At 35.6% G+C, this 27,589-nt stretch overlaps 1 protein-coding gene across 3 annotated transcripts; it reads right to left on the bottom strand.

Annotated features, from left to right (window-relative positions):
* Window positions 1-380: 380 nt before the first annotated feature.
* LOC128223936 (fibrinogen alpha-2 chain-like) lies at window positions 381-27,258 on the bottom strand. Of its 3 annotated transcripts, none has more exons than XM_052933426.1 (10): window positions 27,133-27,258; window positions 18,949-19,075; window positions 17,312-17,665; window positions 16,962-17,115; window positions 13,393-13,563; window positions 11,455-11,628; window positions 11,170-11,297; window positions 10,569-10,665; window positions 3,205-3,369; window positions 381-2,891 (listed from the first exon to the last, which is right to left on the bottom strand). In XM_052933426.1, the coding sequence occupies exons 1-10, from the start codon at window positions 27,141-27,143 to the stop codon at window positions 2,626-2,628; spliced, it is 1,647 nt and encodes a 548-aa protein (XP_052789386.1). In that variant the 5' UTR covers window positions 27,144-27,258; the 3' UTR covers window positions 381-2,625. The 3 variants fall into 3 exon arrangements, with proteins under 3 accessions (XP_052789386.1, XP_052789385.1, XP_052789388.1); XM_052933425.1 differs by lacking the exon at window positions 27,133-27,258 and adding an exon at window positions 20,058-20,190; XM_052933428.1 differs by lacking the exons at window positions 11,455-11,628; window positions 27,133-27,258 and adding an exon at window positions 20,058-20,190.
* Window positions 27,259-27,589: the final 331 nt, after the last annotated feature.

Raw genomic sequence — 27,589 nt, 5'->3', positions numbered from 1 at the left:
TAGGATCTGGTGAAGTGTATCAACATGAGATTGTTAGGATCTGGTGAAGTGTATCAACATGAGATTGTGAGGATCCGGTGAAGTGAATCAACATGAGATTGTGAGGATCCGGTGAAGTGTATCAACATGAGATTGTGAGGATCCGGTGAAGTGTATCAACATGAGATTGTGAGGATCCGGTGAAGTGAATCAACATGAGATTGTGAGGATCAGGTGAAGTGTATCAACATGAGATTGTGAGGATCCGTTGAAGTGTATCAACATGAGATTGTGAGGATCTGGTGAAGTGTATCAACATGAGACTGTCAGGATCAGGTGAAGTGTATCATCATGAGACTGTCAGGATTCGGCGATGTCAATGTCAGATAACCATCAAACAATATTTTTTGAACATTTATTTAATATCAAAAGCAAAGCATGAATAGTAAAAGCGAAAGTTTTAAAGTGACTTAAAATAAAGTGGCATTTAGAACCTTAAAAACATAAAAAAAACACAATGAGACACTAAGAACCTTAAAACATTCAACATAACATTAAACAAAGAATCACTTAGAACCTCAAAATATGTATTTAAGTGACAAAGAGGCATTTAAACCTTAAAATCATTTTGAGTGTTATTTCACGAATGGCTTTTTAACCGTAAAAATCAAATTGACATTAAGCAATACGGCGTTTAGAACCTTCAAACATTCAATGTGGCATTACATAATGAGGCATTCTGAACATTACAACATTAAGTAACATTAAACAACCTTAACATAATTAAAATGGCATTTAGTAATAATGCACTTATAACTTTAAAACAGCGAAATTGACATTATATAATGAGGCATTTGTAACTGTCAAACAACCAAAGTGACATTAACTTATGAGTCACCTTTAAAACATTCAAAGTGACGTTAAATGCAGAGATACTTTTATTTCTATCTATTTTATCTTTATGCACAGTTTTTAGTGCAAAAAGGTTCTCGGTGCCAGAATGGATGTGTTTTCGTCAATTTTACAGAAAACATGAAAACTAAGAATTAAATTTGAAGGTCGAAATGTTTCGGCTGCTATAAATAATGATATGTACACTTCATGAGAGTTAAAGGGACATTGTCAATAAAATTTCACTATGATAATAATAATTTGTACAATTCACGCTAGTTGAATGGACTCTCTTATAAATTGTATCCAGTAAATATATTTATATATATCATAAATGACGTCACAATAATGAAATATTTACACCTCAACTTCCATTCCCTAAATGAACTGCCTTTCGGCAATTGCGAATACTTTTAGATGTACGGAACATCTTCGGATATGTTCGGATTGTGAAAGAATATCAATATATACATGTATATTAAAAACGTGTTTACTTTGTTATTGTTTGTACCGTGCCAGATAAAACATTAGCTTTTCGCATAAATATTGACGTTTATATTGTATAACACGCAAGGTAATATGACGTCATTGTTTAGTTCAGGAAAAGCGTGACGTCATTAAACCAATGATATATGACGTAACAAAATCAGCTATTATTAGTTTTTATCCAAACGTATCTTGTATACATGTGAAGCTTCTTTCAAAAAAATACTCAGTTACAGAAGATACTGCTAATGATTAAGTACAATGAATATTTCTTTTAAAACGTAAATATTACTGTTGATTGCAATTTTTTCTTGCCTTTAATCTGTAATGCGCGCGAGCAAATGACCAAGAAACGCAAGAACGCTTCAATGAATTTGCTCGAGTACCGTAATGTGTTCGTACAGCATTAACGCAAGAAAAATGCGATTAATGTTGTCATTAACGTTTAAATTTTGACGTTTTTAAAGAATTTTGGAAGTGATCGATTTTTTCCCGCGTTTTTGTGACGTAATATGATAAACTGTTGAGTCGGTCTATTTACAGAATAGGTCAGAAATAATTACTGTAAGGTTTTTTAAAACAAGCATTAACAGTTCATGAAAGAAATAATAAATATTTGTTGTTAATATAAGTAATGAATTTTGCGTGAAAGATGTCATCGGACTCCACATACTTTAATCAGCCCAGCTGCGTATATACCCCGAAAATGACATCAATCCCGCAATTCTTTCCTTGAACAGACTCATATTATACTTTTGATACATAATAGTGTAATAAATATCCAAAGCGAGTGACGTAACGTTATAAATTGATACCGTTAAAAATGGCTGTGTTTTAGCGCTTTAATTGGCAAATAAGTATTAATGTTGTAACTAGAATCTCACTTCCTGGTCATACAATACTATAATTATAAAATTTCTTTACTAGTTCGTATTGAATGACTACTAAAGCGAGACCGTCTATATCCTAGACAATATGATTTTAAACTAATAAAAAGAATTTTGCCGAATTGTGAGAAATGATTACTTAAACAAGTCTGTCAAAATAATAAAAAATGGGTTGAACTAATCACTAACTTCACAAAACACGAACATGTTTGAGTTAAAAATCAAATTGCACATTCCATAGCTTTAGGAAAAGGCGGGCATGTTTACCTTAAATGATTAAACTAGTTGATTGTGTTTAAAACATAGCATCAAGTTCATAATTCCACAACACTGTTTAAATGAACTAACCATAATTAAATGCATTAAATGCTGCGGTTAAATCTTAATTACTCAATCGTAGCATCATAGTCGACGTCTTCAACCTTGTGTTCCGTGAGAAGGAATAGTAATAAAAGCTGCTATAGCTGCCAATATTGTACTGTACATTCAGGTCACTGTACGTGCAGTAATTGTACCACCAGCCTCCTCCCAGGTATCGGGCACAGTTATCATACAACCACTTGTCCACGTCTCTATCATATGTTGAAAACGGCTGGTGGTTGATATCCCCATTACTACCGATGTCGGAGAGAAGATAGGAATCGGACACTGTAAATATACCGGGTTACCCCAACTGATATCAGTATCATATAAATAATAGAAAGAGGTTTGAGTGTTAATTAAAAATATGGTGATTATATAAACAACTAAATGTATTATATTTCAAGTAGATCTTTAGAAGTCTATAAAATTGCGCTATAAACGTTCAACTGTATTCAAAAATATTACATCATTATGATGGTGAGATAATAGATGCGTGTATGAAAACAAATAAAGGACACATCATAATTATGATCGTATCCAAGCGTATTTGATCTAACTGTCTATCGCATCCTCCTAGCTACTTTAATGTTTAACATACTTCCTGCTGATTTGATCCTTCTATCAACGTTGAAGTTGTATTGGTCTGGTGGAGAAATATAAAATCCCGAGTACTCGTCGAATCCAGTAGTTCCGTCTGGTAAACTCAAGTCAATACGTAAGGTCATGTTAGCCCGGCTTGTAATGGAGTGAAGAAGACCCAGACCTGTAAAAAGTATACATTTAAGTTACACTTATTATATTAGGTTGTGTGCACACTAATGATATTGAGGTATGTGCACACTAAGTATAATGAGGAAATATACCCGCTATAATGATATTTAGTTATATAAAAACCAATGATATTGAGTTATGTACACACTAATGATATTTAGGTATATACAAACAAATGATATTGAGGTATGTACACACTAATGATATTTAGGTATATACAAACTAATGATATTGAGGTATGTACACACTAATGATATCTAGGTATATACAAACTAATGATATTGAGGTATGTACACACTAATGATATCTAGGTATATACAAACTAATGATATTGGGTTATGTACACACTAATGATATTTAGGTATATACAAACTAATGATATTGAGGTATGTACACACTAATGATATTGAGGTATGTACAAACTAATGATATTGAGGTATGTACACACTAATGATATTGAGGTATGTACACACTAATGATATTGAGGTATGTACAAACTAATGATATTGAGGTATGTACACACTAATGATATTGAGGTATGTATACGCTAAGATTATGAGGTATGTACACACTAAGGATATGAGGTATGTACACTCTAATGATATTGAGGTATGTACACACTAATGATTTTGCGACAGAACACAATAAGTTTATGAGGTATGTACACGCTAAGATTATGAGGTATGTACACACTAAGGATATTGAGGTATGTACACACTAATGATTTTGGAGTATGTACACACTAAGTATATCAGGTATGTACACGCTATTGATATCTTACCTGGTATGAGACAACTACACACTGATGTAATTGAGGTGGATTTACACTCAATATGTTAGAGTATAAAGACATTAATGATTTTTAGGCAGGTAAAAACTAATGCTATTGAGGTATAAACACACTTATGATATTAAGGTACACCCTAATTATAATGAGATATGTACATACTAATGCTATTGAGGTATATACTCCCCAATGATGTTGAGGAAAGTAAACACTTATGATATTGAGATATGTATAAATCAATAATATCGAGGTAGGTACACACTGATGATATTGAGGTACATACACACGTATGGTATTGAGGTATGAACACACTAATGATATTGAGGTATGTACGTAATAATTATATTAAGGTATATACGCAATAATTATATTGAGGTAAATAAACACTAATGAAAATGAGATATCTACACAGTAATGGTTATGAAGGTATAAACACGCTAATGATAATGAGGTATGTATACACTTGTGCTATTGAGGTATGCATCCGCTAAAGATATTGAGGTATGAACACATTTATAATAAAGAGGTTTGCACACACTAATGATATTGAGGTATGTACACACTTATAATAAAGATGTATCTACACACTATTGATATTGATTTTGTACACATTATTAAGTATGTACACACATTATTGTCATTGAGGTAAGAGCACACTAATGACATTGAGGTATGATAAAATCCGTGTTTGGGCGTTATTAAACACATACGAGCGTTACTATCTATAATGTCATAAGTTGCATGTTAGGGAGACCACTGTGCGACTTCTGGCGCTGTTATACAGTTTGGCCGGTGCTTGCTCGGCATTTCTTCCACAACCGGCAAGTTAATAAACGCATGTGCTTTGCATAGCGCAGTTCAAAGTAAATTGCCGCCATCTTCGTTTTTATTGATTCGTTGTCGCAAGGAATAAGAGCTATAGCATGGATTAGATGTTTCCACCCTCCAAGATGAAATAACAAGCTATCTATTTATTTCGGATCGAAGAAACGTAATTACGCCCCCATCCTCACTTTCCGAAGTGAGTTTTGTATTTTTGTTTTAAAAAAAATGTAATTTTGCTTTGCTTATTTGCGATTCTTTTTCCGTTGAAATTTGTTAGAATAACATAGTTAGCTCTGCTGGTTAAACTCGAAATGAGCTGGGTCCCTTAATAAGACGGTTGTGCTCGGAATGAGCTGTCTGTGAATAAGACGGATGTGCTCTGAACGAGGTATGTCTGTGAATGAGACGATTAAACTCGAAATGAGCTGGGTCTCTAAATAAGACGGTTGTGCTCTGAGCGAGCTGTGTCTGTGAATGAGACGGTTAAACTCGAAGTGAGCTGGGTCTCTGAATAAGACGGATGTGATCTGAACGAGCTGTGTCGGTGAATGAGAAGGTTAAACTCGAAATGATCTGGATCTCTGAATAAGACAGTTGTGCTCAAAATGAGCTGTGTTTGTGAATGAGACAGTTAAACTCGAAATGAGCGGGGTCCCTGAATGAGACGGTTTTGCTCAGAATAAGCTGTGTATCTGAATGAGAGAGTTTTGCTCGGAATGAGGTGTGTCTCTGAATGAGAGGGCTTTGCTCGGAATGATGTGTCTCTGAATGAGACGGTTTGCTCAGAATGAGCTGTGTATCTGAATGAGAGGGTTTTGTTCGGAATGAGCTGTGTATCTGAATAAGAGGGTTTTGCTCGAAATGAGGTGTGTCTCTGAATGAGACGATTTTGCTCGAAATGAGCGGGGTCTCTGAATAAGACGGTTTACCTCGGAATGAGCTGTGTCTCTGATTGAGACGGTGTTTCTTAGAATGAGCTGTGTCTCTGATTGAGACGGTGTTTCTTAGAATGAGCTGTGTCTCTGATTGAGACGGTGTTTCTTAGAATGAGGTGTGTCTCTGAATGAGACGGTTTACCTCGGAATGAGCTGTGTCTCTGATTGAGACGGTGTTTCTTAGAATGAGCGTTGTCTCTGAATGAGACGGTCCTGTTCAGAATGAGCTGTGTCTCTGATTTAGACGGTGTTTCATATAATGAGCTGTGTCTCTGATTGAGACGTTGTTTCTTAGAATGAGCTGTGTCTCTGAATGAGACAGTTTACCTCGGAATGAGCTGTGTCTCTGAATGAGAGGGATTTTCTCAGAATGAGTTTTGTCTCTGAATGACACAGTTTTTCTAAAAATGATTTGTGTCTCTGAATGACTCGGTTTTTCTCAGAATGAACTGTCTCTAAATATTTGTGACGGTTTTGCTCGGAATGAGCGGCGTCTCAAAGTTAGACGTTTTTTTCGGAAAGAGTTTCGCCTCTAAAAAACGGCTTTTCTCAGAATGACCCTTAATGAGATGGCTTTGCTCGAAATCATCTCCTGTCTCCAAATAAGACGGTTTGCTCGAAATGACATTCGTCTCTGATTGAGACCGGTTTTTTTTTTCTCAGAATCAGCGGTGCCTCTGAATGAGACGGGTTTGCTCGAAATGAGCTGTGTGTCTGAATGAGACGGTTCTTGCTCGGAATGAGCTAAGTCTCCAAATGAGACGGGTTTCTCCGAATAAGCGGGATTTACAAATGAGAAGGTTTTGCTCGGAATGAGCAGGGTCTTTGTGTGAAACGGTTTTGCTCTGTATTAGCTATACTTTGGAAGAGACTATTGTTTCTGTTTATGTTTAATTATGGAGTTCAATGTTTCAGTGAAAAATGGTCGGTTGAGATCTGATGTTTCTAAATATATTTATAACTGTTAAAGTGATAAATGCAAGAAGTAAGTTTCTTTTAATTGTGTGCAGTTGAAATATATTCACTGATTTTACACTTTTATCAATTGATAATTATTCTTGCCCGGTATAGACCACTCCTATACAGTCGTGGTTTTTATGAGATTAATATGTTTAGCTGAATTCATTGAAAGAAAACGTAAATGTATTTATTTCCGTTCGGAATAAAATGTAATTACGATAATTACCATATATGGTGATGGGCGATGTATATCCGATTATTACCAAACATGGTACTGGTCAGTGGGTTAACATCACTAAGGGGCTCGTATTAAAGCCGCTTGTTTACGTGTTTTCGTCATTCGAGGTTGTATATCGGGCAGTTTTACTGAAGAAAACTCGTTTGAAATACCCTCACATCTCTTAAGGATTTGTATATGCCTGTTTAAATTTATAGAATATGCAAATACTTGTTAGAGTCTCGTTAAAACAAATGAGGAAGGCAAAATTATGCACCAATGTGAGTGTTCACTTGTAAGGACCAGTGAAATGTGCAGTCGACCACTGAAAGGATTTAACATGTTGCTAACGTTCAAACTAATCGTACATAGCAAGTGTCTCAATGGTTTCATTTGTTTTGTTCCAGTTGAAGCAAACATTTCAAAGCTATAGTCACCTAACAGACGGAACATTTCATGTTCGGTGCACCTTGCTGTTTAATTCTGAATTCATCCCCAAAATTGCAGAAATCGCAAACGCCAAGTGACATCACATTGTGATAATTTAAGATTTTGTTTGCGCATTTCAACCATTCAAGCGATTCGGTGTGCTTATCATTAACAGTTGAATAATTCACATGCTATTATATAGCAACGTGCACAAAACTTGATGTTGCTTAGCAAGTGCATCCTTTATTTATACTCGTTACTTGAATGCGGTTGATACAGTTTTTTTAAGCTTTTTACATTTCATCACTTTGATGAAATTCTATCTCTGTTTTTAACTCTGGACTATCGTATGGTGTAAAAAGTGATTTCTTTAAAGCGTCATGTTGTATTTGTAGACGATCTGGATGAAATGTTTATCTTATAATTATATTCATCTATGAATTTAAATTGCTTTTACAAATAGGTTGGGTTGTACAATTCGAACTTGTATCTTTTAATTCGCATTATGTATGTCGTATAGATATACGCTGCCAATAACAAGCCAAATTATATAGCATAGATATAATAATTATATTCAATATAGCATAGAGTGTTTGTTGTTGGAATAAATATGCTTGCTTGCGCGGACCACTCCTGTTTAATCATTGATTTTATACTTTATGCGGTGAATGTGAAGTGTTTGCTTCAAAAATCTTAATTATAAGGGAGTTAACTCTTGTACCTCTTATACCTTTCATTCCTTTTCGGTAATTATACGCATGATTACCTGTAACATTCATTGTTAAAATTTAAGTCGCGGGGACGGTCGTCTAATATTTTTACATGGCGGATTCGGGAGCTCGGCCCAAAGCTTCGCGTTCGACGAGGCCATCGTCGCTTGACGAACAAATTTCGGAGTTGGAACGTGAGGAGGATATTTTAAAAAGGGAATTGTTGAGCCCCAGACAGAAGCCTATTCCGCAGGACATTGAAGCAATGAAGGAAGAAAGAGCTACCCTCCAACGTTTGATGGAGGGGCCCCGTAAATCTTCTGAGGCCGCGCGATTAAGGCGTGATATGAAGAACTAAAAGGTCAAGTTTCAGCGTTGGAAGTTTCTGATTCGCATGACCCCCATTTCACCATCCCGACCCATGTTTGGACATAGGATTGCAGAGAATATTCAGCTGCTGCGTGCTTCAGAATCGCTCAACCGCAAGGTGGATTCAAAAATGCCGTTTGAAGTATTGAACAGTGTGGAAGGTAATGTCAAACCAAAGAAATTTAAATCTGGAAAATCTTCGAAATGTTCTGATATACAAGTAAAACGACCCCAATTGAGGCCTTTTTGCTTCAAAAATCTTAATTATAAGGGAGTCAACTCTTGTACCTCTAATACCTTTCATTCCTTTTCGGTAATTCTACGCTTGATTACTAGTATTTGGCGCTCACATTCATTGTTAGAATTTTAGTCGCGGGGACGGTCGTCTAATATTTTTACCCTCCCTCCCGCCCTTCATGTACTGTATTAATTTTGTAATCTATATTATTTATTTGTAATTATATGTATTGTGTTTATTCATATTTCCCCGATGAAAGGGTAATTTTGCTGCTATTGTTCTGTATCATATGTGTGAAATAATTATGGAGCCTTTTGTCGGCCAAAATAAAATATGTTTTCATATCATGTGTTTTAAATATTCCCGACATCAATGAATGAATGGAATGAATAAACAATTTATGTTTGTCTGGAAATATTTAAAGAAGACATAGCTCGTCCTTTTCATCAATTGACGCAGACTATTGCCCATGACCTTCAGACAAGTTCGTCTACATAGGCTGCACGAGGTGTGCCGCAGTTGTGGTCATCAAACTTGTGTGTCTTAATATATGGATAACTTTGTCTACACATTCCATAAGACCAAACATATCGAATGGTTGTCTTTTCTTTCAGAATAGCTGATTTTTTTCTGTGAACGACGTCTTAAAATGCATCAAATATTTACTTCAGATTTCGATAGACTAAAAAGAGAAATACAGATAAACATAGAATGAGATTCCATCATTGAACTCGATGTTGACCGAAGTCCTGAATTGATTATTCTCAGAATACAATCGCAGATCGGCCATTTTCCTTCGAAAACACAATCGGATGTATATGAACAGTTACAATGACAAAATTCTTAACATTTAATTACGCTTTCAATTTAGCAGCTAAACATACAAAATTTACTCTCAGGAATCTTAATTATTTCTGCAATAACAGATTGCTCTGGGATTGAATTTGAAAGTGCTATAAAGAATACACGTTAAAACACTACAAGCAATTAATACTATTATTTCTATTTGATTTTACGAACTAATTTTACTACATTTTTTTCCAAGACTTGTCGTAAGGCGGAGATTGCCGAGGTGTTCCGATTGTCCTTTAAGTAGACTGGATACTAAAGTAAAAAGACCGGTTTAACATACTGAACTAAACGAACATTGCATTGACTCTCAAGTTCTGAATACAGATCTACCGAAATGTTAACCAAATAGTTATCTTTACAGTTACTGTACATCTTTTACAGCAACTTGAATGAAAAGAAAAAAAAGACACACATATGTATTAAAGATGTAAGTAAATTTTTACTGATCACATTTTTGTGATGATTGCCCTTGAGCCATCCGGCCCTCAGGTATATGTTTGAATATGAACTCAAAATTTTAGTATATTCGCACATAAACATTAAGAGATAATTCTGCAAGATGTAACGCTTTCTCCACACTTGAATAGAAAAAAAAACAATCAACGTTAGAATACTAAACTCATGATATCGTTATATTCGCATATTTCCACTCAAGATAACATGTCAGTTATTACTTCAACTCTCATCTCAAATTAAATGTATGATAGTAATCACCTTTTAACTTCCGTCAAACTGCAAGATGCCTTAGAAAGAGTAAATCCATTTATGTTGCCTTGTTTGTTATGCAGATGTGTAGTTTATTTAAAGCGAGGACCAGCACTAAATTCGACTTTGTGTATGGAGAAAGTTCCGTTATCGTAAGAACTTACCCATCCAAAATTCACCATCCAATGAGCCAAAACCCTGTTCGTACTCTACAAAACTCCTGTTGAAGTCAACAGACCTATCAAATCGTCTTTGAAACACCTACAGAGAGAAGTTAGAAGGCAATGTTTAAAATCACCTTAATTACAGTTGATTTATATATTATAATTTCCGACCTGAAACAGTATAATTCTTCGCTAGGTATTGGCTTTAAAAAATATCATTCATTATCGTTTATATTTCAAACATCTCTAAAACATCAGTCTATTATTCAAAGGTCGAGGGCATTATACAACATAAGCCTTTTCTATTTATGTCTCCAATACCTTAGACAACAGTACTCCTTATTGTTTACGGGTTGAATACCGTAAACAACATGGTTATTTACTATATATAAATGAAAAAATAAAACAACATTAATATATAATACGCTTGAGTCAAATACCTATACAAGGCATCAGTAGGTACATGCGTTTGTCAAGTGTCATATACAAGAGCAATTTTCATGTATTTTTTTAATACATAAACATCAATAATCATAAAAATGTATTGATCATATAACTTGTCAGATTCTCGCAACTGTTGTATAAACATCATCATACTAACCGTCCACCCACCACCATCTGTATCCATATCGCAGTAAACGTCAACTTCTTTGTCCGTGTTCCAGGGCGAGATCTTGTATACACCAGAACCATGTGACAAGCCCCGTTTTAACACATCCCTGCAGTCATCTGGGGAGTATATGATGCCAATAGTGTCTTTATTAATAACTGTACTACGATACTGCCTCACATAAGAAAACAAGTCGAAATTATTGAAGCTTACACTGTAACGAAAATACAGTGAATCGACACACGTGTCTTATAACAATAAACCAATGATTCTTACATCCCATACAGTGTTTCAAGTTACATCGGTTTGTTTCAATGTCAGGTCCCGGGCACACCTTTCCACCATTAGCAGGAGTTGGATTGGAGCAGGATCGGTTTCTGGTCTCAACGCCGTCACCACAGGACACAGAACATGTGCTCCATGTCGACCACAAAGCCCATTGACCATTCGCTGTAGGAGAAACATTTTTTTTTGTATTTTAGAAAGAAATATTCATGCCATTACTTTGGTGGCTTGTGTAGTATGGACGATGCATAAAATGTTATCGCAGGACACCTGAAAGTTGTTTTATTTCGTTCATTAAACCCCAGCAGAAACACTTTAGTTATGAAGGTTTGAAAACATAATCATTAAATAATTTCAACTAATGAATCAATATATTTTGATGTTGACATGTGACCATTGTATCTTAATGTATGTATGTGTTTGTGTGTGCAGTCGAAAGTTCGTGCATGCGTGAGTGCCGACTGGTGCATATTTTGGGTTTTGTGTTAAACAGGTTCTAAAATATTCAATTTATAATTCAATTGGTCGATTTTACCGCTTTTGTTTACACAAGTCTAGTCATTTGTTTATATTGATTAACATTTCGTCATGGCGTAGTGGTGTTTGCCAGAAAATGAATTGAAAGCTACAACGTAGCAAATGTTACCAACGAAAACCCCTCAGAAAAGTATTTAATTAGGTATTTATATGTAGTCTTTAAGGTTTTGTATATGTGAACATATTGCAAACCAGATAAAAAAGACCGTAACGACCAGTTACAAAGAGGATCAGGGCCGAATCTAAACTGTAACGGTAACGACCTCGACTAGTTACAAAGACGACCACGGGCTGACATTAATTGTTACCGTAACGGTGTCGACAAGAAACAAAGAGGGCCCGAGGCGAATCCAAACTGTGACAAGTTACATAGAGGACCAGAGGAAATCTTAACTGTGACGGTTACGACCTCGTCCGGTAATAAAAATGAAACGGGCCGGATCCTAACGGTAACAATAACGATATAGTCCATTTACACAATGGACCGGCCTGGATTTTCTCTGTAACGTTAACGATCTCGTCCAGTAGCACAGAGGACCCGGGCTGGATATCATCCAGTAACATGGGATCAAAGCCGGATCTTAACTGATATGGTAACCATTTCGTCCAGTAACACAGAGGATACGGACCGGATCTTAACTGTAACGGTATCGATCTCTTCCAGTTACACAGAAAACCCGGACCGAATCTTAACAGTAACGGTAACGATTGTGTCCAGTAACACAGCAAACCCGGGTCTGATAGTTAAATCTGGTCCAGTAACACATTTGACGCTGGACAAAATTTCACTGTTACTGTTACACTGACGACCCGGGCTTGGTCCTATCTGTAACTTTAATGATCTCGTCCAGTACCACATGGTCGGATCTGAACTAGCTGTTAAATTTTTTATTCAATTTATAAATGAACCAATGTCGGTGTGCTTCAATTTCATTTCAATTACCATACTTATTTCTGTAAACCTAACTGCTTGACCCTTACAAGCTGTAATACTTTGTTATATTTAGTCATTTTTCTATTGTAAAACGTTTCGGAGCATTCGGACCATTGCGACAATTCACTCGAATCTTAGAAACGACAAACATATGTATACGTTGATCATGTTTGTCGTTTATTTGTTGTCTATACAATGTAGTAGTTTTATAAATTTGGTCAGATATTCTTGTAGGATAGTTTTTTTTTTTTTTTTTTTTTTTTACATAAATTTTATTTAACACTTTGCAACCATTTAACAATAAGAGATGTTCGTATGAACAGGTATACACTGATGTTTAGCTTCTCTCACACATAAAATTAATAACCTATACATATTATGTGTTTTAGATTATACCGAATTTTGGTAGTTACTATTGAGATAATATGTATTTACTGAAGTTATTGCAACGTACTTACATGGACAAAACTTGCGAATAACGCATTCCTCTGTTTCTGTATCATCACCAATACAAATGCCATCAGTAAAAGGGGAAGGTACATAACATGACCTCTGTCTACTTCTTCTTCCCTTGTCACATGACTGAGAACAGTCGGACCATGCAGACCAGTCACTCCAGGAAATGTGAACTAGATATAAAAAAAATATTACAATATTAAAAGGCGGTTGTGCAACGCAGGTTAAGTAACTACTTCTGCTGTCCCAGTTACATAACTGAGAACATTTGGACCTTGCGTACCAGTCACTCCAGGAAATGTGAACTAGATAGAGAAATGTAGCAATATTAAAAGAAGGCTGTGCAACGCAGGTTAAGTAACTACCTCTGCTGTCCCAGTTACATAACTGAGAACATTTGGACCTTGCGTACCAGTCACTCCAGGAAATGTGAACTAGATAGAGAAATGTAGCAATATTAAAAGAAGGCTGTGCAACGCAGGTTAAGTAACTACCTCTGCTGTCCCAGTTACATAACTGAGAACATTTGGACCTTGCGTACCAGTCACTCCAGGAAATGTGAACTAGATAGAGAAATGTAGCAATATTAAAAGAAGGCTGTGCAACGCAGGTTAAGTAACTACCTCTGCTGTCCCAGTTACATAACTGAGAACATTTGGACCTTGCGTACCAGTCACTCCAGGAAATGTGAACTAGATAGAGAAATGTAGCAATATTAAAAGAAGGCTGTGCAACGCAGGTTAAGTAACTACCTCTGCTGTCCCAGTTACGTAACTGAGAACATTTGGACCTTGCGTACCAGTCACTCCAGGAAATGTGAACTAGATAGAGAAATGTAGCAATATTAAAAGAAGGCTGTGCAACGCAGGTTAAGTAACTACCTCTGCTGTCCCAGTTACATAACTGAGAACATTTGGACCTTGCGTACCAGTCACTCCAGGAAATGTGAACTAGATAGAGAAATGTAGCAATATTAAAAGAAGGCTGTGCAACGCAGGTTAAGTAACTACCTCTGCTGACGTGATACATAGCTGAGAACATTTGGACCTTGCAGACAAGTCAGGAAATGTGAACTAGATAGAAAAATATAACTGTATTTAAGGTGACGGATCAACGTAAGTGCTGGGGATATGGCTTCATGTAATGCCACGTAATGAAGAACAATACTACAATGATGACCCGAATCTCCATGTACTGTGACATAGATAACTGCATCAAAATGATTCGACGCCATTTGCACACATTTTGTCATTTTCTATGACAGGTCGTTGTCAATAACATATCGTGTCGTTGTCAGTTGTATATTGTGTCGTTGTTACATATATCTCGTGTCATTGTGATATATATGACGTGTCGGTGTCGGTTATATCACGTGTCGCTGTCAGTTATATCACGTGTCGTTGTCAATTATATCACGTGTCGCTGGCTGTTATATCACTTGTGGTTGTCAGTTATATAACGTGTCATTGTCATTTATATCCCGTGTCGTTGTCAGTTATATCATGTGTTGTAATTATCATAATAAGATATAATTATAATGTGTCTTAGTCAATTATTTAATGTGTCGTTGTCAGTTAAATTTCGCATCGTTGTCAGTTATTTAAAGTGTCGTTGTCAGTGTTTTGTGTCGTTGTCAGTTAAATTGCGCATCGTTGTCAAAAATATAATGTTTCTTTGTCAAGTAGATATCGTTTCCTTGTCAATAACATAACGTGTCGTTGTCAGTTAAATGACGTGTCGTTGTCAGTTATATGCCATGTCATTGTCAGTTAAATGCCATGTCGTTGTAAGTTATATGACGTGTCGTTGTCAGTAATATGACTTGTCGTTGTCAGTTAAATGACGTGTCGTTGTCAGTTCTATACCATATCATTGGCAGCTATATGCCATGTCGTTGTCTGTGAATGACGTATCGTTGTCAGTTAAATGACATGTCGTTGTAGGTTATATGACATATCATTGTCAGTTATATGCCATGTCGTTGTCAGTTATATGACGTGTCATTGTGCGTAATAAGACGTGTTGTTGTCAGTTATATGACGTGTTGTTATCAGTTATATGACGTGTTGTTGTCAGTTATTTCACGTGTCGTTGTCATTTGTGTGACGTTTCCTTGTCAGTTTTATGACGTGTAGTTCTCTGCTTTATGATATGTCGTTATTAAATATATGACGTGTTTTCAGTTATATGACAAATCTTTGTCAGTAATATGACGTGACGTTGTCAGTTATATGACGTGTCATTATCACTTTAATCACGAGTCGTTGTCAAGTGTATGACGTGTCTTCGTCAGTTATATGACGTGTCGTTGTCATATTTTGGGTCGTGGTCAGTTATATGACGTGTTGTTATCAGTTATATGACGTGTTGTTATCAGTTATATGACGTGTTGTTATCAGTTATATGACGTGTTGTTATCAGTTATATGACGTGTTGTTATCATTTTCTTCGCGTGTCGTTGTCAGTTACATGACCTGCTGTTGTCCGCTATATAACTTGTCGTTGTCATTTATATGACATGTCGTTGTTATTTATATGACGTGTCGATGCCCGCTATATGACGTGTCGATGTCCGTTATATGACGTGTCATTATCACTTTTATCACGTGTCGTTGTCAGTTATATGAAATGTCGTTGTCCGTTATATGACGTGTAATTGTCATTTATATGACTTGTCGGTGCCGCTATATCACGTGTCGTTGGCAGTCATATGACATGTCGATGTCCGTTATATGACGTGTCATTGTCATTTATATGACGTGTCGTTTTCCGTTATATGACGTGTTGTTTTCAGGTATATGACGTGTCATTATCTCTTTAATCACGAATCATTGTCAGTGAAATAGCGCGTTGTTGTATGTTATTGACATGCCGTTGCAGGTTATATGACGTATAGTTGTCAGCATTATGACATGTTTTTGTCATTTATATTACTTGTCGTTGCCAGAAATATGACGAATCCTTGCCAGGTATATGACGAATCGTTTCCAGGTAAATGACGATTCGTTTCTCGGTATATGAGGAATCAGGTAAATTACAAATCGTTGTCAGTTCGTCAGTGTCAGTTATGTGATATATATTTGGCGTCAGTGTTTTTGGCAGCAACATTATTTATTTTTTGTTAGCGGACTTAAAATATGTTTGCGACATGAAGAATAACTGAGATCGCTCGAGGACGCCAGGTTCCGAGCTTAAACCTCGAAGGAACCGATGTTTTAAACGACCCAAGTTTCAGTTTCCCAGTCTGTTTTGAATTGTCTTTCATTGTATTTCAAGTTTGAATGCGTCAAACCGAATGTTTACTTCGACACCGATTATGTATTGTGTTGTAAAAATCGTTCATATGTTCAAAGGCTATCGTATAATAAATGTAAAAATGTACTGGAAAAAAAGAATAATCAGTAAAGTTTATTTTTACAAAAAACCCACATTTTTTAAACAAACAACATTGAAATATGACAGTGCATAATAACAATGTAAAAGCAACTAGTACATGTTATCATTTTCAGAAAATGTTATTGCTTTAAGCATGCCTGATTTAATATCCTTACGTTTGCTACGAGTTACTTACGCGCCTTGATAGTGACCATAATGCCGCCTTCTATTGTAGATCTCTGATCATCAATGATGCCAACAACTTTATTTGCTCTGCCTATTAGCTCTTCAACCTTCTTTTCTAGCTGAATCGTTTCGTTTTGGACATGTGCCCGTGTTGCATAGACGTTCTGAAGTGGATTTGTTTTAAAATGTTTAAGAATATCTGTTTTATCTGCGATATATTCATACATGTTTTTAATGATTTTATGTTTCTCTTTTAAAGTGTATAAACAATTCAGTTTTAATTTAAAAATTGTTATTCCTCAAGTGTGCTAATATATCAGAGCGTAATAGACGCACACTTACAACTAATGTATCGCTTACCTTTTCCAAAGAAGCTGATACATTTTTTGCGCTGTTTCTGACATGGTCACTTACGCTGTTGACTAATGTGTCAACAGTTTTGGAAGCGTTTGACAGAAATGCCGACAAGGTGTCTTTGACATCATGATTGACATTGACGAGTTCTTTTTTTTGTTTTTGAAAGGAATATCTATACATTTGGAGAGTAGTTTTGATATCGTTAAAAGCAGATTGTGTATTTATTGTCCCTTTAGTAGGCACATTCGTTGGATTGTTAGTCTCTCCAGTGTTGTTATCCGAGGATTTCACTAGTGATTCAAGATTTGATACTCTTTCAGATAATGTACCAAAATCTCCTTCAATTGTGTCCAATCTCTGAAACGAGAATAATACCCCTGTAACATAAAGGCATGCCAATGTACCATTACATTTTTTAATTGATTTTTTAACAAAGCCGAAGTTGCCAACAGAAAGGAGCCATTTATTTTGTCAAAATATTTAAGATATGTTACACAATCTTTTGATCTATTTTATTATGATCATGTTAAAACTTTTTGTTATATTATTAATACCTACCGCCATAACGTAGTACAGGGAACTGCCTCGTACACTAGTATATGATAGATCAGTATACATATTGACCTCAATAGAAGTATAGGATGATACGTTATTCTTTACCACTTTATGTAGGACTATCAAACTATCGTCCTCGGTTAATATCACCAATTTACGCCTCAACTTCCATTCTTTTAATAAACTGCCTTTAGGCAATTGCGGTTATCATCCGATGAACGTAACATGTTCGGATATGTTTGGATTGCAATTATGTAGGACTACCAAATTATCGACATCGGTCAATATCACAATACAGATCAGTAAAGCTACATATTAACCCCGACAGAAGTATAGGATGATACCTTATACCTTACGCCACTATGTAGTATTACCAAACTATCGTCATCGGTCAATATCACAATACCGGTCAGTAAAACTACATATTGCCCTCGACAGAAGTATAGGATGATTCTTTATACCTTACGCCACTATGTAGTATTACCAAACTAGCGTCATCGGTCAATATCACAATACAGATCAGTAAAACTACATATTGACCTCGACAGAAGTATAGGATGATACACTATACCTTACGGCATAATGCAGGTCTACCAAATAACGTCCTCGGTCATTATCAGGTGACAGGTGGCAATATACCGTACGCCGTTTTGTACAACAACTAAACTGACGTCCTCGGTCTGCATCAGGTGACGGATCAGTAAGTATGTATATTGACCTCAACATCAGTACCGGATGAAACTTTATTCCTTATGCATTCATCTAGTACTATCAAACTATCGTCCTATGTTAATTTCACGTGACAGGTCAGCAAAACTAAGTATATATGTAGAGGTATATAAATGAACCATATCTATGTACCGCCATTTAGAAAGACTGCCAAGCTAGCGTTCTCAGTCATTATCAATTAATTGACTAGCATAAGTATATATTGACCTTAATAAAAGTATATAGTGTAAAAAGTTCTACCTACAGCTATTTAGTAGTGCCGATAAGTTAACGTCATCGGTCAATATTGCTGAATCCGTCAGCAAAACAAAATATTGACCTCAACAGAAGACTATAACTGTAGAATATAAACCTACCAACTGAACGTAGGACTGGAAGCCTTTCACTAGTTGAATTTGCCGCTCCATTCTGGCCAGCCTGTCGCCCACACAGGTTGGTATCGTCAACATCACCACGACAACAAATAGATGTAACCAAACCATTCTGTAAAAATAAATTGTTAAAATAATTAACTCAAAAACAGTAATTTCATCGGCTGAATTTTGGGTTGGCTCTTGAATATGGCCGATGGTTAAACAAACCATACAAAGTAAGCAGACTTCTGTGTAATCTGAATGATTGTTGAATACGACCCCTGAATGAACGAACATTACAGACTAAGCAGACTTCTCTGATACCTTGTTGACAGTTAAATGTATGAGGGAACTTGTCTTATCGTCTAAATATTCGTCTTATCGTCTAAATGTTCGTCAAGCTGGCCCCGTTACTCTGCTTACGATAAGATCTTTCGTGATAACATTATCAAATATGCTATTTTTACGTTAAAACAAATGCTTCAAATAAACAAGCAAATCACAAATGATTTTCTTCTAATAGGTAACAACCCAAGGCAAACACCACATCAAACATACATTCAATAATTGCTAGTGCAAATTAATAATACATTGTCATTTTATATTGAAAAATATCCATTCTTTTCATATTCTTGGTTTTCGTTAGTAACATATTTTTAATTGTGCTGTACTGGTTTCCTTTGGTCTCGAAATGAATGTAGCGCTATTTATCTAATACTTATTTACGGTCGCATAGAGGTGACATGTGACATTTTCTATCTGTTTGCGAATACTTACTGTCTCGCACTAAGGATAAGCATAACGTGGCCGTGACTTAGACATAACTAAGTCCAGGGAAATTCGTGGGCCACGGCATATTTAGTCGTTTGATTGCGTAATTAAATCGTTTTCACGACGTAACTCAGTCCAGGCCACGAGATAACTTAGTCATGGGAACCATACAGTAGAACGAGGGAACGAGATAGGAAGTCGTCGCTACGACACAATTAAGTCATGGCCACGAGATTATAAAGTTGTGGAAACGAGATAAAACTAAATCGCACATTTTTGCCACCGTAGCTATTTTATATGTACTAGCATAGAATGTTTATCAACATATTAAATTAACATACCTTATCCAATGGAATTGATTACTACGCATTTACTTTATCCTGTTCTGCACTTATCTAAATGGTTAAGCAAGCAAACATCCGCGTTTTGATAGCTGGGATGCACCACCACTCTTATATAAGCAGCTATTTTGAGCATCAGCCCACGTCTATTTATATTTTAAATGCCGGTTTTCTTGCACACACGCAGTTTGCAGAGGTTTATCTGCAAAACACGTTCCAAGATGTTGAGTAACACAGGTATACAGTACTACGGATTTAAACCAGAGATTAGTTGAAATTCAGCAAGGGTGTATCAGCAGCACAAATCATCATCTATATAACGCTTAGTTCTGACAGGTTTTGGGCTTAGATCATAACAACAAGGGTTATCCTCGATCTTATCTTGTTGTTGCCTTGGTTGTTACTATTATTTTTGGGACATATTTATTTGTTGTTATATCAAAACTGCACTCAGTTTTAACTTTATATTGTCTTTATCTTAGAATCAACCTTCAATCGTGTCATATAAGACTCACATTAGAACATATATCAATTGTTAAAAAAGCGGACAAGTGGTTTCTGACTAAGCCATTGGGTAACGATTTTAACAATAAAACACCAAAAGTAAGTAAAATAACTAATGCGAACTGTCCTTTTGTAAATCTTATATAACTGTTTTCCAGACATTCACGAAAAACTTGGCTTATTCCAAGACAAACACTAACGAAGCTATATAAACGCTCGTTCGGTGAAAGTGCAGCTTTAAACAGGGACCATATGATGCATTATGTTTCAGGGACTGTTAAAAGCCAAAGCTTGTGTTTATATTATTATGAATTTAAAAATGAAACTGACTTGACCGTTGATTTTGATACAGTGTAATGTATTTTGCAATCCATCATTCAAACTTTGTCTGGGAAATTACTTTTTCTTTAAAATTCAACAAGGACAGTCAGGGAAACCTGACAAACGCCCCATTTTTGGCATATGCTAATTGATAGCATGATATTATGGGGTAAATGATAAAAAATATCAGAGCACAAATATGATAAGCTGCTGCGACTTAATATCGAACAGCAATAGTTATAGGCGGAGACAATTTTATGGTGCCCATCAATTTTGTGAAGCGATTCAATCCTTTACCAAGAAAGCAGCTTACGGATAGACAGGCGAAGTAAGAAAAAGAGTTGTGGTGTGTTTGTTATTCTCTGTAAAGCATTAATGTAGCTAAAAGTATTCAATGTGATCATGACTTCAAAGTTCCAGACTATGTAACTCAGAAGATGTTGGTCATGTCTTCCCAGTCATGACAGTGATTTATAATTTAAAAGTGTTGAAAAGGCATCCCGGAAAATTTTATATTCTAGTTTCAAGAGTTCTCTTTTATTTTAGATAAGACATTTATGGGGAAAACTGAAGATTTTGCATAATTGCGCAGGACTGCATAAAATAATCTGTACATTAATCGTTTTCCGAAGTGTTTGAACTGTTTTGATCGAGTACGTTTATTTGTGAACAATCAAATGCAAAAAAAAAATAAAAACATCAAATCAGCAGTTTAATTTTCGTATTTCAAAGCACATTTGTGAATGATGCTGTGAACCATTTTTTTTGTTTGGGGATGGTTTCCTCTCCTTTCTTCAGTTATTATGCAACAATCATTAATTTGAAAGAGGAATATGAGCATGTAAAAACGCCTTAAAGACCAGTTAGTGAAGAATTCCAAATGATGAAATACAGCCATGAGATTGACACTGTAGTATATAAGATATATATCAAGTTAATCTCATGCGTTTTAATAAATAACGGATATATTGTTTTCAGTGTATTGTATTGTATTGTATTTTGAGAATTGGCGAGGGCGACATTTCCTTGTTTAAACAATTCCCTATTTCGTTCGTGAGATATAAACGTTCTGTGCATATATCCTGCCGTCAGAAACATGGGTGAATCTCCGAAAGATTGTAGATCCTCTAGTGTCATTTCAGATATTGTACAATCTTGCCTTGTTGTGGTTGAAACGGCATTTTGAAAAGACATTTACAGGTCTTCACTAACTAGAAACATGCTGTGTTACATGTAGGTTCCGTTAAGCTGCCAGTATCGTAAACTAAAATATCAGCTCAATTGCCATAGAAGTCTTCGCATCATATCAACGAACGTACCTTGAATTTAGTTCCGATAATACAAACTCAATGTCTTTTCTCCGTAATAATAAGGCCAACACAAGTCGATCATTATTATTTTGTTCCTCGGATTTGCCGCACCTTAAAATTGAAATACTTTATTGCGCCCGCACATATTTATTGACTGTGCGGAATTTATTTTGATCATTTTCGATTTTTCACTTATTTCTTAAACTTCTCTGACAAAAAGTTTAAACCTGCAAAGTCGACTTCGTTTATTATTGAAGTAATGTCCATGCTATACATTATTTGCGAGCAAACGTTTGGAGAGTATCTGTCCTCATGTCCAAAAAATCCGGTTCGGGTAACCGCAAAATATCTGATATTTGTTTACAGTTTTTTTTTTGTCGGGAACATTTTATCATATATTAATAAGTCTTCTAAACAGATTAAAATTGTAGTTTTGTTTTAGAAAAAGTCTATAATACATAATAACATTAGTTAAGGCGGACAATTAAACATTTTATAAGTAAAATGACTGTTTTCATTTCCCCAATCGCCTTTTCATTTGCCTTATCGTATATAGTTTCTTAATTTAAAAGGCACGGGAAGTAAAAATATTTTGCAAAACAGATCATTGATCATTAGTATATAAGTGGTCTGTTTGATTATCGTACATACGGGCATTGAAGCTTTGGCGGTCGGCATGTTATGTTTTTGTCAAGGTGAGGTATTTTGACTATTGTACTTGTTTCTGTTGTTTTTCATATAAATATTGAAACAGGGACCTTGTTATTGGACAAATGTTTGTACGTCAAACATTTTGCTGATCATCCTTGCCAGGTCCATAAATCAAATGCAACAATGGTTTGACAATGTTTGTTTTATATTGAATTAGCTATCACATACCTTCTTTCCTAGGAGAAATGGTCATGGAAACAATTTGCTTAGATTTATTATTCAGGTCAAGTACCTCTTGAACAAGTGTTCGGATATACATACAGTTATGGACAAAGTACTGACAAGCAAAATATGTGAAATTTCGGAGCATTAATGCTCATTCTTTTAATTTGGGATGGGTAATTTTTATTAGCAGAAGCCCTTAATTGTAAGTTACAACAATACTCGCATATATATTCTCAAATAGTATATTCAAATATTAAGGAATTAAAAGCAGAAGATTTTTTGCTTGAAATATTCTTACCTGAAACAGACTATATTCAATCGTGCACGTTTTGCATTGAACTGAGCTGATAAGCAATAAGGTGAGCGGGTTGTTCATTCGCATTCACAGCAAACTGCTAGTATAATGAAGTATAGAACATTCTTTTCGTTTGAAAAAAATAACTAAATTAAGAATCAATCTAAATAAAAATAAAGAACTTAAACTCATGATTTAAAACAAAGTAGCTGATTTGGTTATTGCAGGCATTTTGGATCTTGTTCAGACTAAAAGTCGTCTCACCTTCCGATCATAACACGAGCTTCATGAATGCTCTTGCGTGTTTTATTTCTTTCTTGGAAGTATCCCACCATCTGGTGTTTATACCAAATACGACCTATTGCTGTATTGCTGCATTACCTGGACAGGTTTTAACAATTTTACCTGTTACCTGACCGAATTAAGAGTAGGCCGATGGACGGTCGTTATGAAATTATGATCTAGCTTGCAAATGTTTCATTACTCCCGGGCATTTTGCACAATTACTGACCTAGATTTAAGATATTTGGGAATGCAAAACAAGGTTTTCAAAATCAGTTTTGCCAGCTAATAACCACATTTCAGCGGTGTGTTTCAATAATCCAGAAAAGAAATATTTCAATCTATTTATACATCCTTTGCTTTTTGCAACCTACGTTTAGAATTCTTGACATAGCTTCACTCAAACCATATCACTAGGATGATTTGTGCTTAAGTCATTGGAATCAATATTAAAATTGTGACCTTATGCATCTACTGGTATCATGTTTTCCTTGTTAATATACGTCAACATATAGCTTGACACATTTCACCAAGGTCGTTCTGGAATATCATGCTGATTATTTTGCGTTTGAAGGTCTATGCCTATTGCATATCGGGCATGCTTGTACGTTATCTGATATCTGTTAAGACGGCATGTTCTAAAACCTGGCCTGGCCTGGCCTTCTGACTCAGCATTTTGTGTCAGGCCAGGCCGGGCCAGGCTAGGCCAGGCTAGATTTTATAATTTATGAGAGTCCAAGCTCTGATAGACCTTTATTTAAAAATAATCTGCATGTTTAATATAATATCTTTGTGAGATTTATCAAGATAAATAATGTAGTTTATTTGAATGCATATTTAATTAATATTCTTATACTTTTTTTTCAAATAAACTATGCATGTAGTTTTGAACAACTTGGATGTTTAACTATATTTGAACTGTTAAATAGAATTTCTACACCTTTAATACTAACAAACAAAAAATCATCACAATAAAAATGTATAATTGTTATGTATGTAAAAAATAAAATATATATTTGCATTGAACTCTTGAATTTGAACACATGTTTTTTAAGATTCGATTTGTAAACCAAGATCTATGCACTTAATTTTTTTAATCCGCTTAGTGTTTTCAATACAGTGTATTCCCATGCATTCAATTAAACTACTTTTTAATATAAATAACACTCAGAAAAATAAATCATAACATTAACGTGCAGCTTTATGTCTGAATAAATGTCTATCATTGTTTTCCAGTATATTTAGTGTTTATACTCTTAATGTGTATCAAATATGGCCTGGCCTGGCCTGGCCTGGCCCGGCCTGGTCTGGCCTTGCCTGGCCCGACACAAAATGCTGAGTCTGCAGGGCAGGCCGGGCCAGGCCAGGCCAGGTTTTAGAACATGCCTGTTAAGACATGCCCGGCCAAATTATATTGCATGAGCGGCGATAAGCTTTCTCGCAGCCATAATGCCTCATGTAAACAGCCTTGATCATATCAGGTTATATTACTCCGGGAATAACCAATGTATGACATTTGAAAACTATACATTCTTTAGAAGAAAACTCGTCGATATTGTTCGAAAAATCTAGAATTTTGCTCTGACATTGTTAACGCGTTCCGGGCCAGTTATTTAATATAATAAAGTAAGTAATATAAATAATTTAATATGTTTCACGGCCTTGAGGTCTCGTCATTTTGAGTCTCTCAACGATAATTGCTTCTTAACGTTGACATTCAAAAAACAAAACAAAGGAAGCGGCAAAATTGAATTGACTTGAAAAATAGCAACTGTTCATACACAATGACATCATTTATACGAGGTATTGGTTTATTTAAGTACAAACAGTCGTTCTCCTTGCTAAGTGTTCATGTTTATTGAATTGTATTCAGTTATTCAGGACATGAACAGACAGATGTCAGTGATTCGTACCGAAAAATTCGGATAGACGTGTTGTAGAATTTCAAGGTGATAAATTGTTATTGGAATGGGAACATAAAAGTGACAACAAAATGCTGTTTGCCTGATTGGCTCACTCTCAAAAACTAAATAAAAAGTAAATTTAATTTGAGAGTGAGTTAATTCATCGTAGTCAAGCGAGAGCGAAATGAGAATGCACAATTGGATAGCAGGTAAACTTTAAAAAGCAAAATAAGAAATACAAACATATGTATTAAAGGGGTTAATACACGGCGTAGCCGGGCTGTTGAGTGATAATTGGCCCGAATGACTCATAATGTCCCTCGACTACGAATATCACTCAACGGCCCGGCTACGCCGTGTATTAACCTCCAAATAATCAACAATCCTGAGTGTGTGTATATATGAATACTCGGTGTGTATTATATTGTGCATTTCACATGTATTCGTCAAACAATACAATGTAAACCAAAGGGGACAGACTCAGTGACCACAAGTCTCCGAAGGCCCTATTAAAGGCATCAGGTTAAGCCGAAATAAACACTTAAACAAGATGCACACAATATATACAGACAAACTACACATGCATCATAATACAGTTCTTAACTTGTGTTGGGGTCAGCGATACAGGCGCTCGCCGGGGTCTTAAACTGGTTAAGTCACGTAATGAGTGACATTTATACAATTATAAATATTAGTGGCAACCGTACAGAAGCATTCGTAAAAGGCTATGATTAATGTGCATTACTTGATACGAACTTAGATCTAACTTTACAGTGAGCGAATTTTTTGTATTGTATTAGTATTTTCGTAAAGCTTAATGTACTAACAGATTTACGATAAGGTTATTCGTAATTACGTTTTTAATTCTTTTTCGTAAACATTTTTTATCAAATTATTATTTATCAAATAAAACACAAGTAATAGTTTGCTAATAGGTCACCAGCCAATGCAAACATCACACAATACAGACATTTATAGTCCAAATAAATATTACATTGCCATTTTACCTTCAAACATATCAATAATTTTCATATTCTTGGTTTTTGGTAGCAGCACTTTTTCATTTGTGCTATAGTGTTGTTGTTTTTTTGGTCTCGAAATGAGTGAAGCGCTTTTCTGAACTATTATTTACTGTGGTAAATAGGTGACATGTCACATTTTCTATCTTGATGCTAATACTAACTGCCCGCTCCCAAGGCTAAGCATGTCGTTGCCACGACCCAGACATAACTAAGTCCAGGGAAATTCGTGGCATCCGCATACTCAGTCGTTTGATCGAGTAATCAAGTCGTGGCTACGATGTAACGTAGTCCTATGAACAAGATAGAAAGTCGTGGGAACGAGCCAGTAAGTCGTCGGAACGAGATAATAAGTCGTCGGAACTTGATAATAAGTCGTCGGAACGATATAATAAGTCGTTGGAACGAGACAGTAAGTCGTGATTGCGAGATTAAAACTAATTCGCAAATGTTACCTCTTTTCCACCGAAGCTATTATATATATACCATCGTTTGTAACAAACTGTATTAAGAATTGACAAGTCATGCTTTATAAAAAATAAATTCACAAATATACAAACATACCTTGCGCACATTGAAATAATTACTACGCTTTAACTTTATCCAGGTATGCACCTTTTAAATTGATCTAGCAATCAGGCATCCGAGTTTCTGATAGCTTGGATATGCCAGCACTCTTATATATGCAGCTATTATGAGCTTCGACCCACGTATGCCTATTTTTAAATGCCCCATTTCTTGTACATATCAAAATTTCGCAGAAACAGTCGTCATGTTCTAAATCCTGGCGTGGATTGCCCTTGCCTGCTTTCTCAGCATTTTCTGTCAGGCCTGGATGGGCCCGGATAAGCCAGATGTTATACATAAAGAGAGTACAAGCTCTAAATATACTAGAACACATTGATAGACATTTTTAAGTAAATTAACTGCATGCTTAATATAATATTTTTACCACGCCAGACCAGGTTTTGGAATATGCCGAACAAGTCCTACCCAGTTAGTTCAAATCTCAGAATTTTCA

This window comes from Mya arenaria, chromosome 17, assembly GCF_026914265.1.
Source record: "Mya arenaria isolate MELC-2E11 chromosome 17, ASM2691426v1".
Classification (NCBI taxonomy): domain Eukaryota; kingdom Metazoa; phylum Mollusca; class Bivalvia; order Myida; family Myidae; genus Mya; species Mya arenaria.
This window is presented reverse-complemented; position numbering and strand designations above follow the sequence as displayed.